Genomic DNA, 17,074 nt, shown 5'->3' with positions numbered 1-17,074 from the left:
CATCTCCCCTTTCTGTTCTTGAATTCACAGTACTGACAGAGCCCTTTTAAAAAAAAGTAAGCACACTGATTCGTTGATTATTAAAACAGTTCTTGATTAATTTAGTAGTTGTTGTTTCATCTTTGCAGTTCTAGTACCATGTCTTGTTTCTACTGTCTTTTTTAAGCAATTAACACCTGCCAACATGCCTTTCAACCTTCTGTCCTGAGCCGCAGGTGTGAGGAAACCAATGTGTGACCTGATGAAAGACACACTGCTAGTGGAGTGCCAAATAGTCATTTCCCCTCACTGATAGGCCATTCTTTATTTAGTGTAGCCTAAGGAGATGTGCTTAGCCACCCTGCAGACCAACACACAACAGCACCAACGCTAAAAATAAACCATTACCACCACCACAGCCCACTGGTCACACAATAACCACAACAAACTAGTTTGTCTGCCTGATATGATTGTGAGTCATGGAATTAAACACATCAGACAGTAAACAGGAGAGCATAAAGACTGGACATGGTGAAAGTATGAATCACCACCTGTACAGCACCATTTCTCCCACTCTTCCTTCGACTCATCCAATAGCCGGAACTCCAGAAGTGACAGTGAATACTAACAATGTGGGCTAGTGTCTCTTGGGCTTCTGTACAGCAGGCACAGCATAGAATCATAAATGAGTGACTTTGACAGAAAACGCATAGGCTTATAGAAAAAAGAGGGGTGAAGGATGAGCAGCAGAGGATGCAATGAATTTAGAGGTTGGGGGACTTTCGATATGACGGGGGTAGTTATTTGCTGGCAGCAGCAAGCTCTTTACCAACAAAGGGCCTTTCATATTTCCTGTGAACAGAGACAGAGACTCCCATTAATCCCAGAGGGAGGGCTCATCTCAGGTTTCTCCTCCGCACATAAATTACTCTTCTTATGCCCTTCCTCCCATTACTGCTCAGTGTTTACACCATAAAGAGTAAAGAAAGAAAGTAGAAGAGCCAGCAACACATCTTTAATGTGTTGGGCCACTCTTAAAAACGGTTATGTCAGCACAAACTCATAACACATCTGCATAACACTTTGTCCCAAGTCGCAGTCAGAAGGCTGTGGCAACTTCCCTATCTATGTCCCTCCTCTCATTCTGTCTCTCAATGTCTCATTTCTGTCTTTCTCATATGGGAGGAGTGAAAAAGCTCTGCCCAGCTGTCGCATTTTTGAGCAGATGAAACCCGCTCTGACGGGCAGAGTACATGCCAATCCCCACTTATCCCGCACAGAATGGAGTTTAACAGTGGTGCACAGCTGCCTGTGTACACATGCTTAGACTCCTTGGTGGTCTGTTGGAAGTCATGATAAGCAGCTAAGGAACCGTTGTCTCGCCTCTGTGGCACACAAAATGGATTTGCGAGAAGTAGGAAAGAGAGAGAGAGATTAGAAACGGAAATGGAGAGTGAATGAGAAAGAAAGAGGGTAAAAAGAAAAAAAAAACACTTATGCATGTGACCAGTGTCTGGACTGCCTTATTTCAAACAGACACAAATCAATGCAATTGCATTTTCCAAGCGGACTGCAGACAGACCAATAAATGAAAGCCGGGGATCAGAGGAAAGGTTGAGGAGAGGCTAGACACTGCACTGGCTGTGTCCAAGTTTCATAGAATGCTGTTCGGGCTGTCAGCAGGGTCCAACACCTACTGCCGCACACGCACACGCACACAAAACCATCTATCATTAAAAGCAACAATGACCACACTGTTTTCCTGTGAGATTGTACTGAATATACCGTATTTTTCGGGTTATAAGTCGCATATCTTTTCATAGTTTGGCCGGGGGTGCGACTTATACTCTGGAGCGACTTATGTGTGAAATTATTAACACATTACCGTAAAATATCAAATAATAGCCCGGGCTATTATTTATGTCAGTCATGTAAGAGACTAGGCGTATAGCAGCAATCGTCACACACACGTCAACCAATCAAAATTCGGCGGGGGCGGGTCATGGCAGAAGGGCATTGTGAAAAAAAAGATGCTACCTGCTACTTGGAGTTGGTGGAGTTGTTCAGAATTGACACAGAGGAAGAAGAGTTCATTGGATTTAGTGATTAGGAGTGACAGATTGTTTGGTAAACTTATAGCGTGTTCTATATGTTATAGTTATTTGAATGACTCTTACCGTAATATGTTTCGTTAACATACCAGGCACGTTCTCAGTTCGTTGTTTATGCGTCATATAACGTACACTTATTCAGCCTGTTGTTCTCTATTCTATTTTTATATTAAATTGCCTTTCAAGATGAATTATGATGTCTATTCTTGGTGTTGGATTTTATCAATTAAATTTCCCCCAAAAATGCGACTTATACTCGAGTGCGACTTATATATGTTTTTTGCCTTCTTTATTATGCATTTTCGGCTGGTGAGACTTATACTCCGGAGCGACTTTTAATCCGAAAAATACGGTATTCACTTTCACTGAGTATATTGTGTAAGGTGGAAAAATGTGCAAAAATCATCTTTCAAAATAGGATGACTTGTCGACCCTTTCACTCAGGATATTCATCTCCGCAGCTGTATTTTATGACCAGCCATTGGATTCAACACTATGAATAATCAGTAATATTGGAGTCTGAGGTCATCCTTGCTTATACTATACCTGTCATCTAATCTCAAACACAAAAGTGGATTTTATTGTACTCCGTCTTGTATCATCAAATATCCATAACTAAAAAAACACAGGGCTCTTCCACACATCAACTTGTAGCTACTGTGGGTCATGAATCTTTTTTCTGTTTGGATTGCTTTTATGTCCATGAAAAACCACAAAATGGAAAACATCAGTTTATTCCAATTTAAAAAACACAAATGCGTGACTGTGACTATCGGGTCAGTCAAAAAGAAACATAATTAATATACAGCATTATAACTCAGGAATAAATATGCTCTATTAATAAGCTAATCAATCTTTCAGCAGATGTACCAAATAATGTGTGCCAGTGTGTTGTCCACTACAGTGGCTCTCCACAGAATAGGCCTGGTGAATGCAGGACAAAGCCTTGTTTGTGTCTTTTGACCTCGGCTCTCGGAGACAACACATTCTTGGAAGGACAGAGGAGAAACATTCAAACAGACTCCCCACAGTTGTTTTTCGGCTATTTATCTAATAAAAATACCCTTTAAAAGACAAACTGTGTATGTGTGCACTGGGGGCGAGGGAAGTTGCTTTAAACAAACACTAAATACTGGAGTAATAATGCCATGTCAACCTGGTGGTTTATGTTTTCCGCATGTCATCCACAGCATACTTTACTTAGGACTGTTCTCGACTGAGGAATTTCTTTGTTGTTTTGCACCTTGGCTTTAAAGCTCAAACAACCAAAAAGGTGTGATTTTATCTATCAGCATGTGATAAACCAACAGTGACTTCATATCCCTTTTCCCCAGTCCAAAGTAGTAGCTTTAAATAGAGCGACCAGTGAAAAGTACAGCATTTGGTCCTAGAACACAAAGTGGCCCACAATGGGAGCAATAGCAGTGGAAAGGCAGCCTTGTAATTGAAATAAGGAGGTTATTACATCTCATCTCGATGAGTCACTAGCTTCTTGCATAGAAAAGGGCGACTCACACCTCGAAGAGTGCAAAAACAAAGGCCAGACTTCTAGTCTCCAATGCATTTTCAGTACGTGATATCTTTACATATTCGTACTCAGCCGAAAATGTCAAGCATTCACTTTTTCATTATTTGATGGTCATCCTTTATTCTTACTGACCTGTCTGTGAACTTCATCTTTAGAGTGAAAACCATATTTGGCTACAGCGTGATCATACCCTCGGTGCATGTTCTCTCCATCAGCTGGCACACACTTGTCCACAGTTTCCGCTCGAGGTATAAGCTTCAGCGATATGGAGATTTTCAGGACCAAAATAGCCCTCACACTCATACGTACCCCTGTTACCCACGGGCAAAGATAACATGTTTTTCCATATTGTACCTACCGTACATTTGATAAGTAGTCCACCTCAGCATGCAAATAAGACTCACAACACACACCTACGTACTGAATTTACAAATATCACTCTCAGGCGTCCCAAATTCTCATGCATTAGTCTTTTTACCTCATCCTCTAGCTTGCTGCAAATAAACAATTGCTTGAAAAATTCAACAAGCTTAGAGGAGCTTCTCTAAATTAATACTACGGAGTGTAGCTGAAGACGCATCAATGATTCCGTCTCTGTTCTCGCTCTCTAAATGGGGTTATAGCCATGCCTACTTGAAATATCTGTGATATATGTATGAACAGAACAAATGTACAATATTACAAATGTCCTTTGAGTTGGACCTCCCCAGGGATGTTCTGTAATAACAAAAAACACATTTATGGTAGAAGTTCTCTGTTTTTATCTATTGCTTATTTCCACTGGGATGTGATTGTGATCCTATGTACAAACAATGCATCAGGCAAAGATAAGCTTCTCCAGAGTCAATAAAAATGGTTTTAGTTGAACCCCATAAGGGAATGGGTATTATTGTAAAAACAAGTAGTGGAGCTGGAAAAATAACATCATAGCATGTTGATCCAATATAAATGCATGCCTCCATTGCCTCCCACCAGGTTCTGAGGGAGGATGGGCTGAAATAACATGCACTCAATCTGCTCTGTCCGTTGCTCTGTTTCTCTGCAGTCCACGCAACATTCTTTACATGCTTCATTTTATTCAAATGGTCTTCTGCCCGTTCAGCTTTCCTCATTTTTTCTTAGAGCCACAAATGTACAAGTAAATCACAAGCAGAGACATACAAAGACAAAAAGATTTGTGACTGAAATAAAAACTGAAAAGTCTGTCTAGTAAAATCGCCTTTGCAACTAAACTCTATTAGTGATTCAGGAGGCCCACAGAATCCTTCATCTAATAATAATGACCTCAGTTGAAGATGTGCTGCTGTAATGTGTATTGCGCTCCAAGTGCTAATCCTTCAGGCATTTCACGCACTGCACCCTGATCGCTCCCAGACATATTCAGGAGAGCATTATGCATCAATGTAACTCCGGCTGTATATGCTCTCAATTTCTACTTTGGCAGACAATTGGTCAAACAGAATAAAAAAGGTAATGATTTAAATGAAAGAGAAAAGTTGCCCTCTCGGTTTGATTCAAAGCCCAGCTCCTTAATAAGCCCAATTCATTTTCCTCCTGGGCCTGGCTCCCTCTATCACCAGTGACAGGCGTGAAAGGTCAATAACCTTGGCTCATAGCCCTCATATGGTTAGCAATGCCATAAATTAATGGTTGAGGCCGTTATTCCAAACTCTTCGAGTCAGCCAAAGGAAGCTTATCTTCTACAAAGGTCACAGTGCTTAGAACACTTAATGTGAGAGTGAAGGGCTGACATAGGACCTGTAGAAGATTGAGTGTATTGCACTTTGGTTGAATCAGATGGAAGGTAGGTGGGATGCTGGTAAACATTTGGAAACCTGTGTTACTGTTGCCAAGCGTGCAGTGTTTAAAGTGTTTGGACATAAACTCTGGAATATATGTTTGCAGAATCAATTTATAGATGTATTGTTTTATTTAACACTCTTGGATATCAATATTGGATCAAATAACTATTTGGAATGGGGGATGGGTATACTTTCTTCATTTATTATGGTTAAAAAGCAGAGTAAAAGTTAACAGAAAATAGCAACACCTGTACACAGCAATGCAATGCAATGCAATAGCCCTCCAAAAAGTATCATGTTAGAAGTATATGTTGAGACTACTTTTTTTCTCCTCCATACACCAAGAGATCCTCAGGCAACAGTGATTTCTAGTGGTTTTTATAGCCTTGGTCGTTTTATCATATTGAACAAATGTGTGGTGTTAGCTTAACATGATGCAACATTGATTTGCTTGCAATGTGCTCTTGCCATGTCATCATCATCATTTTATAATCCTAATTTTTCATGCGAAACAATGTAATCCCTATTTTGATATACTATAAACATGTCAGAACTGGATTGGGTACTTCCTCACCATTGCTGGCAGGTTTACTTTTCTTCTTCTTGACTCATTTTGATCTCAATTTGAAATTTAGGGAGAAATTGGTGTTTGAGGAGTGTTTGGCTTAATACAGCTGATCTCCTGCTAATCCAAACACGGCTAAATCATTGTCATGCACGAATGAGATTTCTGAGTTTGAGAGTTACGAATGTAAATATTGATATTAATACAATTAATCATGCAGCTCTAAGGGGCAGCTTCTCCCAGCTCACGACCCCGCACAAGCACATTATACCTGCCCAGGATAAAATGGCACAGAAAACAAGATACTAGTGAAGAAATTTAAATGTGTGTGACGAGACTGGCGGTTGAGAAACATCTTTATTTAGTGCAACATGATTAAGGAACACTGCAGCTCCACAATTATCTCCACAATTCTGTTCTTTGTGCTCACAACTTGAGGTTGAAAGCAATTTACAAAAATAAAATTTTGAAACAAAAAAATCAAATGGTTATGCCAAATGCCTTTGTCTTAGCTATCTCATTTGTGCAGACTCGGTTTCAACTTCGACTCAACATGATGATAAATTAGCAGACCTTCATCTTGTAGTCGCAGTAATACCCTTTCGTAAAAATCTACCCCCCTGTAGCCCCTGTCCTGCTGAGCAGGCAGTGCTACAGGAAATAAAGTGGCAACATGCGGCACACTCTTTAATGCCTCAGTAAATATCGACAGAGATAATATAAACTCAGACAACACAGGCCGCAGAGCGATATGTTGCTCACTGCCATAATGTACGCTCAAATGGAGACTAGAAATTGCTGCAGGTCAATCATAATATCCATGTGGTGATGGCAGACACTAGTGTCAGCAAGGCCTGGTAACAGTAGATCACTTGAGACAAGTAATATGGTGCGCCACATATGCTTATCTGATGAGTCAACAGTTTGGGGGGGGGGGTGTAGGGCAGTGTTCCCAATCGCCAATAAAATCAAGATTAAATTAAAAGATTAATTTACTGTACATCCAAGTAGATATTCTCTATTTTGTAAGACAAGCAAAAAAATGGAAATAACTAACATCCCACAGGTCCCTGGAATGATATAATCAAAAGTGACTGGGACTCGTTATCTATATCCTGTCTCTCGACAGACGCAGACACACTGAGCACAAGCTGGTGGGAGAAAAAAAACTAAGAAAAGCACAAGCCTTAGACAGCCATCTATCAATAATATTACCAACACCACTAAATTCCGACATCACACTCATGACTGACGCCATGAAGCAACCAAGGTCACTCCAAGACACAAACTCAGTTGCAGAATAAAGGACTAAATGCTGCAGCACTGTCCTTGCATTACTCAATTAACTCACATCAATCATTGTACAGGGCCAAGGGAGCTCCTCCATCTTAAAGCTCATGTGTGAGGCGGGGGGAAGGGAGGAAAGAGGAGGGAGTGGTTAAGGTGATAGAAGCCTGGATGAAAAGAGGATGCATGAAGAATGTTAGAGGATATGACCCAACGGCTCATCAGAGGCTAGTGTCCAGAGAGGCGCTGGTGCATTGAAATTGAAGCCTCTGTCGGAACAATAGTTGGCGTGGCCTGCAGGAGGTAGACGTCTCTTCCCAGGCAGGATATTGGCTTTTGTGAATGTGGTTACAGTATCTGGGTCAATTAACATGTCCCTGCTTCAAATTTCTCTTTTGTTGGCGGATGAATAATAGTGTGCCAATTCATATAGCCTCTTGAACACAGCATGAGGTTTAAAATGTGAGCTGAGATGTGTGTCACTCGCATACAGAAAAAGGCTAAACACAAGGCTAGTTCTGTTTCTAAATTAAACATTTGCTGAAACTTTCACTAATATATTCAGTTGAGTATTAGCTTCCTGGTTTGACCCTGAACACAAAGACGTCATGTCTGTCTGTTGTCTGTTGCTCATAGCTGTTGAATTTACATCTGGGCAGCGAGTGAATGCATTCTTGTTGAAAAGCAACAAAGCTGAAGCTAAATGCATTGCCTTGAGAACAAAAGATTTAACGAGAGAGAAAGTAGCGGGGGCTGGGAGTGGCTTCCCTTCACAGGACCGCCGGTGTAAAATGTGATGCCATGGCTCTCTATATTCTCATCTGGCTAAACAAGGAGAAAAACAAGCAAGGCAGTAAGAGAAACTGCGGGCCAGAAATATCGAATGGTGAGTATTGCACAATAAACAGCTAGGCAACACTGCAAACAGAGCTTTCTTTGTAGAAACTGGATCTGTAAAAGAGATATGGAGCTGTTTGCTCAACCAGCCAAAAGAGGCTGTCCCACACAAGAAAAAAGGCTATGAAATCCACAAATCAGTCCCAAAAAAGTAAACAATTCACTCCATAGTGCTGATGAATTGTCTTCTACATGCAAGCTGGCATTTTCTTTTCCACCCTTGTTCTAGTTATAGGGAGGCATATATGCAGAAAGCCAGGTCAATACAGTTATTTATACACGGCCTCATTACATAGTGGGGTCATTTTTTTCACTTCCCGGGTGATCACATTTAATAAAATGTATCAGAACCAGTGTGCCAGCAACACAACGTCGCAATCACTGAGAAAAATTCCAATTGTCTCTCATGTCACGACTAAATACAAACAGGAAAGCACTGTTTTACACGATTAAATAAATCTTTTCTCGTTTGACACTCCTTTAGATGGAAGCACACATGTCATTTTAAAAACCTTAATACACCATAAGGTGGAGGTGCCCAGGTGTGATCTAGAACCAAATAACCTATAAAACCCCTCTAACCTTCACGCAACTGTGTGAGGGGGGCAATACAGTGTAAGGTCTGCTTTTCAGAACTGTATCCAGTCTCTGTGGATCATAATTGACTGACAATTTGATTTGGTAAATCTAGTTACATGCAACCTTGTGAAAGATAAATGAACTGGCTGCTGCTTTTTCAGTAAAATGTTGTGTTTGATTGAGGCAATCTTGGTCAATCTGCCTTTACCTATGGCTAGTTATAGTAGTCTAAGAAGCTGCCTTTACATTTCAACACCACCATCAATAGCCACCTGGGTTGAACAAGCTAATTATATGCCAAGGACAACCCCCCCGCGGATTCACACAAGCACAAAGGGAGACACCTTAACTCCTGCCCAATGTCAGAGCCACACTCTGTTAGGCGCCAACAGCAGAGGGCAGGGCCCGTAGCTGATAAGAGCGATATAAACAGAGGTGATGAGAATCCATCCGGATAATGTCAGTCTTCTACAAAATACTTTATCTATATTTAGGTCTCAAGCACCAAACATGGAGGGATTATTTTCAGACAGCCGTTTGGTTTAGTTAAGAATTTAGAGCCTCAAAAGGTCAGGCATAAATTATGACGTATTCTGTCAAGCCACCCAGCAGGCTCAGAAAGCACACCCACAAATTAGCCACAGATGGGTGCACTTGTTCCAATACGCTACCATTATTATTTAATTTTTACAATATGGCCTTAGGACTGTAACAGAGCTGCAATCCTCTGAGAAATGGCTTTGGTGGCCCTAACAGTAGCCTTCGACCAACTCTGCTTCCTTGAGGTAGAACGCATCAAAGGTTACTTCCTAAAACCACACATAGCCAAGATTCAATCTGCCTTCACAATATGTGGTGGTTATCTAGGACATGGCACTCACAGAAAAAGAGAAAAAAAAGAAGACAGTGACGCGAGATGAAAATAAATTTATGCAGGCTGAAAAAAATACGAATAAAATAAATTCAACTGTAACCCACCAGTGATGCTTTAGCTGTGAATTGGAGCACAGCCTTCATTACAACATATTGATCACTTCAAACAAAGACCCTGGTTTCATTGATCCACTTCCAGAAAAAAAAATTGCAAAGATGGGGACGGGCAATGGACTGCTCTTATGAACAAACTTACACTGAAACCGCTGCCTTGGCAAATACGATTCAAAAGGAGAGCTGGACTTTGAACCCCACCAGAAAGAGAAAGATGGTCATGGTGCTCTTGATGTCCCAGAGTGACAAAGAGAATATGTGGAACATGCAGCAGCCGCTACAGAATTAAGAGCTTCACATTGTCTAGTGTTGCTCTTCATTTTTCTCATCTGCTGTATGATGGCTCTTCTGTGCTCATGAATCTCATCTTCAACAGGGATTTGAATATTAAGAAAGTCATGTTTGACTCTTGAATTATTCAGCATTTGAACAGACATCAATGCAGACCTCATACACCTCAAACACAAAAATCTCAATAGCCTTTTTCTGACACTGGTCTTCAGCATATACTCTCCTCCAGGCTATTCTTCAGTCAACTTATACTGAATATTTAAAAAAATACAACAGAGATATATAAAATTGAAATTCTGCAGTGTTCCAGAGACAGTCCCTTGTGGTCTTTGGCCCATTCCACAAGGGCCATAATAGTGATTTACTATCTAGCGTGTCGTTTGGAGAAAGATATAAACTTGTTATGCAGACTGCATAAGGGTTTTTTAAATTTGCCTTAGCCCATTTCACCCAGTGATGAACGATCACCTTCATAGGTCAGAACAACATGAGGTAGGGGTAACTCCCTGGTGACAGGTCAGGACCTCTTTGGCTGGTCTTTCATTCATCCATACCTCATCAGGAAACCCCCACCAGCCTCATCACAAATCTGAGAACAGGAAAAAGGGTTGAGTATGTTGCTGAGCACTTGGCCCAGTTTACAGGAGAGGGTCGAGCAGGGTCACGTCTTACTAAACACTGGGGCCCCTTAAACACATCTGAGTGGCCCCAGCTGTACCCAGAGCCATCAGAATCTTAACAGAGCGCAGAGAACCAGAACAACATTAAACGTGTGCAGTCGGTGCAAAATTCCGGATTCATGAAAACTATGTTTTTCTTGTCAAAAGGGTGAAATTTGGTTTGTTTAAAAGGTTTGCCTTAAACATACACAGCAAAGAGAGGTAATTACACCTAGTGATAAATTAACTGAAAAATTGGAGATATACATAGCCAGAGAGAACTTTCCATTCCATGTTCTAATTGCTGACGACATTGACAGTAATTGTTCAAATGACATTATTAAACTGGTCAACTGTAAATCCCTCCCCCCAACTCATCTGTGGAGCCGGCTCCCTGGACCCTCTTGACACGCTCACATTTAAAGCACTTGAACCAAAGCTAAAGCAGACTGTAGACATACTTCTCTTTCATCACCAGAGCTCACATAATTGTCAAGAAAAGAAGTAAAAACACAGGGCTGTCGGGTGGAGGAATGAAAAATTAAAGCAGAATACATGGTTGGGGGTAGGGATCGCAGAACAGCCGCATAAGAGAGTGTATTAAGCTCAATTAGGCTTTTGGGCTTTTCATTAACCCAGTTTTTAGGGAGGGAAACCTCTGCTGAATAATGCTCCGACTGACTCACTTTGCAACCCCGCTTTAAAGGCCGCATCTGGAAAAAAGAAAGCTGTGCAATGTGTGTCAGCTCTCCAAAGCCACCAGAATTCCATTAGACACCCAGAGGCAAACAACCAGCAGCAGCAGCCTACCTGAAATTAAATGCAATTTAGTAAAACAAGTCATTTTATCAAGCGACTAAACAAGATAAGAGGAAACAATGCACAAACGTTTAAAGACGTTAGCTGCTTTCATCTGTAAGATGGTCTGATAATAAATAACCTTGTTTGATTGTTTCTGTCCACTCAGTATCAGGCCAGAGCAAATATTCTAAACTTAAAAACAAGGTCATATGGGCCCCAGAGGGTAGACACTGGGTAACCCCCTAATCCTGATGTGGTTTTGCATCTGCAAACAATGAGCATAGCCTCCTTTTAATGGATCATTGGAGATGAGTTTGCATAGGAGAATAATTGTTCTTCTTGGCTTCTCTCTGTGCTACTCTGCCAAGCAACTTTTAATTTCATTTTTTTTTTTAAATCTATTGAAAATCAATGGGGCATCACTTGGCCAACTAACAGTTAAAGTCTAGTTTACACCCCTGAGAATGCGATTAAGTCTTACAATCAGATAGCTATGTTAACTGGTTGTCCACAATTGCCATCGTCAAATCCATTGGAGTCTTTCATTTAGCACATACAATGGCAGCTGTTTACATGTAAACTGCCCCCCATTTCCAGGTTTTTGCAGACCATAGGATGTGTATTGTCTTGATCAATAACAAAAGAAGAGACTGCAATTAGATGGGACAAGATATCTAACGGCTCACCCCAGCTGCATCTCATGCACATACTGGGTTCAAAAGCAATACAAGATGAGCAAAGCACTCATATTACTGACACCTAATACAACGTACAGATAGTATTACAGATATACAAGCAGGTCCAATTTTAACTAAGTAAACTTACAATCCAATAGAATGAGGATAAGTTTATGATTATGATAAACAGCTAACTGGGTTATTTATAACAAAAAAATAAGCATATGTTTCCTGTCAAAACGTATTCAAAAGTTAAGGTATGGCCATTCCAACAAATTCCAAGAGACCAACTCCTCTATTCATTAACTAAGCCCTTTAGGGCACAATTCACAGAGTCAATGAAATGCAAGGAAACTTAACATTAGCCCACCACATGCAGCTCTAGAAGCATCAATATAAAAAGAATCATCAGCCCCTGGTCAAAAACTTTATCCCAAACCAGAATGGTGAAAGCAAAGTTGAAAAACTTTCGGTGTACTCTCCACACTGTGGGGGCTTTGTCTTTCAAAACATGCCACAGGAGTTTTTCATTAGAGAATGCAGTTTCATTAACATCATCCCACGCTGCTGAGCCCTGCTGCATTACAATGGCACAGGAGTGCCCCTCTCTGTCAAGGAAATCTCCACAACCCGCTGGGGGAGGGGAAGGTAGAGAAAAGAAGAGGGGTAGTGTGTGTGTGTAGGGGGGCAAACAAAAGGGAACCTGATTACCCCTGGTCACGGCTCATCCACAAGCCAACAGAGGGAAATCCATCACCTGCAGGATCACACAGAAACTTGGTAAAGCCCAGTGAAAGCTGTACCCACCTACCTAAGCACTCTCTCCTTTCTTCTGCCGTCATTGCTACCCCCGCCTCCACCTATCTGACTCACACCAACAGCAGCGTGCAAGTTCTAGGCACTCACTGTGAAATCCAACACATTTGAGAATGTTTTCTGGTCCAAATGACCTCAAGGCTCTAACCTCTCTAATAGCACACTGGTGATATATTCCAGTTTTTATTACAGTCAGTAGGTCTGCGTACTCTTTCATGGTAGCTGCATCCTCATTTTGCCAATTTTAAACTCCAAAGAAGGCAGTATTGGTCATGCTTGCTGCAATGTAATGGGCTATTGCAAAAAAAAGGAAATCAGTTTCTTCTTTGCACCTGGTTATACTGTACATTATGTAACCCTACACTATCTGTGTTTCTCACAGAAAGACTATTGCTGTAACACACAGTTTAAGAGATACTTAAATAGTTGATATTACTGCCATTGAGTGGGCTTAGCTAGTAAAACTGCCAATGGAATTTATAATAATATGATTTTAGCAGGAACCTTTAGGCATAAAAGTGTTTAACGTAACAGACAGAAATACTTCCAGCATTTGGTTTATATCTGCACTATGTTAAATTAGACAAGACAAATGCAAAATAATGGCATAGGGTAATGGGAATAATTCAATCCACCAGCACAATGCATTGGGTGTTTAATAGCTAGGTTATTTTCCTGATTAAAGATGCTCAAGTATTTAAATCTGTGTTAATTTACATTTTAGTCATTACTTAAAGTCCCTAGTGTAATCAACAAACTTTTCTTACTTTTAATGACAAAGCAAGCAGTTATTTTCGTCTCAACAAAATGCAAAGCACAAAACATGAACTGTTTAGCGACAATGTATGATCTAGCATTTAAGTAACAATCGGCTTACGTTCGTGTCAGCTTTGAAAGAAAAAACAGCATGTAAGCAAAATTGACAAGAGCTACGCATACAGTTAAGTTGAACCACATTTTCGCTGGTTTACAAGGAAAACTACACGACTTGCAATACAACACAACTACACCGAAGCTAATTGTTTAAATATGTCAGGCTTGTTCTGATCCTCCCTGAAATGTAACACATGGAGGCAGGCACGCAGACACACACACTCAAACAAACATAACAAGCATCCAGCGGGGGAAAGTAGGAAGAATATGTCACCACTCACCGGTGAAAAGGGGATGTCCTTTCTCTGTGATATCTGGCATCACAACCTTGTATACATCTTCAGAGAAGCCTGGTCTGCATAGTGGGGTGCCCCTGCCCTCTGCTGCAATCTGTGAAGGGGGGGATGGGAAGGGCAACACTGAGTCATAAATCAACCTTCAAAAAATGCACTCTGTTGCCTCTTGGTCACGTTCTTAAGTCCCCACAGTTGTACAAAAGCATCTGTTGTTTTTATAGCAGGGACCGCAATTAGGATAATGAGGCCAAAAGGGTTAAGCATTAGCCAAAAAGCATGGCTAGGCAAGAACAAGCTCCATTTGTACCCCTGGAGGGGCCCACGCACAGGGTAGGGTTATGACCAACTCTCTCACTCTGCCCCTGTGATCACCACCCTACTCTGGACAAACACTCCACTTTGAAGTACAGGAACAAAGCAATAAAAAATATGGGAACAATCCCCTGTTTGTGGGAATAAACATCTATGTGTAAATGTCTGAATAAACAAGAAAAAAACAAGTGCCGATGTCTAAAGTAACTGCGAGGCAATCGCTGGGATCAATATAGAGCTTTTTTTGTCTTGTTTTGAAAAGGAAAACTCTGCTTAGGGTGTCAACACAAAAGATTCAGGGAATAATAGGGCTGTTTCAAAGCAACAACAAAAAAAATCACTGGGGCTAGTGTTTCTGTTAAAACTTGAACAATGCAAAAAAGAAAGAAATCCCTAATAGTAAGAACCACATGAAGAGCTTAAGTGATGTCCATGCATGGCCAAATATACTCCATCACACAACCTCAGCATTGATCCAGCTCCTAGGAACAGAGGCATGGCCCTATTTATTTATTTATTTGCATGCACACTCAAAAGAATGTAAAATGAGAGGAGCCCTGCTGAAAAAGAGCATTGTGGGTATCCGTGCCACTTGCCATTTTTAATCAGAGGAATTTAAATGGAAAATGCTTGCAAAATAGGGGAGGGGTGGAGCAGTGATTCTAGCAACAGCACCAGGGTGTAAATTTCTGAATGTAAGTGTTAATACAGACGCCTTCCCCTTTACAACAACTGTTTCAGCTGCCAAAACTGCATTATTTCACTGCCTGGGCTGCTATTTTTCTGTTGTGTTGTTTCTAAGGGACACAGTTTGAACAACGTAGCCACATAGTCCAGAAAATGTAATTATTTCCCCAAAAAACACTTCTTTACACCGCCAGGTTTCTTCCCTATGGTTCAACAACCGTCTCTACCCCACTAGCACTGTTAGGTAGTTATAACCTGTGCCACGATATTTTACGAGGTAGGGCTATTTTACATTAGGCTACTTTTCATTGTTGCTCATAACGGCTCTTTTCTTTTTTTTAAACCAGAGAGCCAATTAACTCGCCAGTGGAAGAGGGACACGCTGCAGCAATCTACAATTAAATATTAAACCTATACTAAATATAACCAAGTGAGAACTAGGGTAACGTGGGCCTGTATCGCCCAACTTCCAGACAATAAAAGATCCAGCTGGATGAACTCTTACATTAGGCTACGTCACTGCAAATTTAAACTGTTTCAGCTGAGATAATACATTAAAAATGTGCGTGGTAATATAGTCAAATAAGTCCGTATTTCACGAGCATACAAGTAAAACATATTAGTCAGACATTTCAGTACGTGCCAGACCTATTTTTATCGTGTTTTTTTGGTATATTCATTGTACTGTTTCAAAGCTGCACGCCATGTAAAGTGCCTGTTGAAAAGCTAACGGCTCGACGGGGCTGGTAACTCAACAACTAGCATCGCCACCGAACAACGAGCACCGAAAACTGTCCGATGTAACTCCGCTCGAAAGCCGCTCTGAAATGACATTACCTGCAGTCCTGCCAAGACCGCCAGCAGAAACAGACCGCTGCCCTCGTGTAGTGAGTACATTGGTGCGCTCGCGACTGCTTAATTTCCCTCTTCGGAATCCGTTAAAAAGCAAAAAAAAAAAGAAGAAATAAGGAAAAATAAAAAGAATATCCGTCTGGCTCAAGTGTAGCCGCGGTGAAAAAAGGGTCCTTCTACGACAAAGGCAGGAGCAGCAGGAGCGGTGGTGGCGGCGGCATGTAGCAGCCTCCTCCTCAATCTATCCAGCCCGTACTGAGGGGAGAGCAGTGCCTGGTACTGAGGCTGCTGCTCCCTCCCATCCAGTCCAACACAAACACAAAAAGAGCCCCAGCTACTCTATAAACCGCCTATCTCACTGTCTCTCCCTACTGGTCATACAGCCAATTTCACTGCTGGGACGGAGCGAGGTCCCCTATGTTAACCATCATCCCAAATGACAGAGTATTATAATATTCACACATAATAGTTATGTTCTTTCACAGTGTGTGTGTGTGTGGCGAGTTTATGGCGGTCTTACATCTTACATTGTGGTGTATTCATTTATGTTTATAGTTTTCTGTATATCGCAAATTATCTTAAATCTCTAAAGTAGGCTTTGTAATTTTAGTATAATATATTTATACATAATATTTATCATATAGGCTATGTTATTAAAGTTCGGTTATAACTGCCAGCCTGAAAAGGTAGATAAAATACATAACTGCTTATAAGGCTTTGGTATCCTGGTTTAAACTATCAATACCAACCAATTCTAATATGACTCTCATTTTTATGACCAAACTGTCCTTCCGGTTCAAATCACATGAACTCTCAAAAGACAATTTCTCAACACCCTGCAGTAGTTTTCAACATATTAAGGTCAGTTTGAGGTCACCCTTTATTTGCTTAATGTCTGGTTTCACTTACTCATGCACATTTGACTCAAACAAGAATGGCATGGAAATGCAGATAAAGACAAATCAGATATTTCTGTATGTGAATGATTTACAATTTATGTAAATCTTATCCTACTTACTACATGGGATTGTCAGTGTTTTCAGTATTTCAAAGTTACCAAATGTGCTATTTCCGC

The 17,074-nt window shown here is 40.9% G+C and overlaps 1 protein-coding gene across 1 annotated transcript in view; it reads right to left on the bottom strand.

The window, feature by feature from the left end:
- The window catches only part of cdh2 (cadherin 2, type 1, N-cadherin (neuronal)), a 59,713-nt gene extending 43,415 nt beyond the window's left edge, over nucleotides 1–16,298 (bottom strand). The window contains exons 1-2 of the mRNA XM_083928381.1: nucleotides 15,985–16,298; nucleotides 14,134–14,242 (exon numbers count right to left, since the gene is read on the bottom strand). Coding sequence (XP_083784507.1) covers nucleotides 14,134–14,242; nucleotides 15,985–16,044 — 169 coding nt within the window. The 5' untranslated portion in view covers nucleotides 16,045–16,298. The remainder of the gene's footprint in view (nucleotides 1–14,133; nucleotides 14,243–15,984) is intronic.
- Between the last annotated feature and the right edge of the window lie 776 nt (nucleotides 16,299–17,074).

This window comes from Echiichthys vipera, assembly GCF_963691815.1.
Source record: "Echiichthys vipera genome assembly, chromosome: 15".
Classification (NCBI taxonomy): domain Eukaryota; kingdom Metazoa; phylum Chordata; class Actinopteri; order Perciformes; family Trachinidae; genus Echiichthys; species Echiichthys vipera.
Note: the sequence above shows the minus strand (reverse complement) of the source record. Positions and strands in the feature narration are given on the sequence as shown.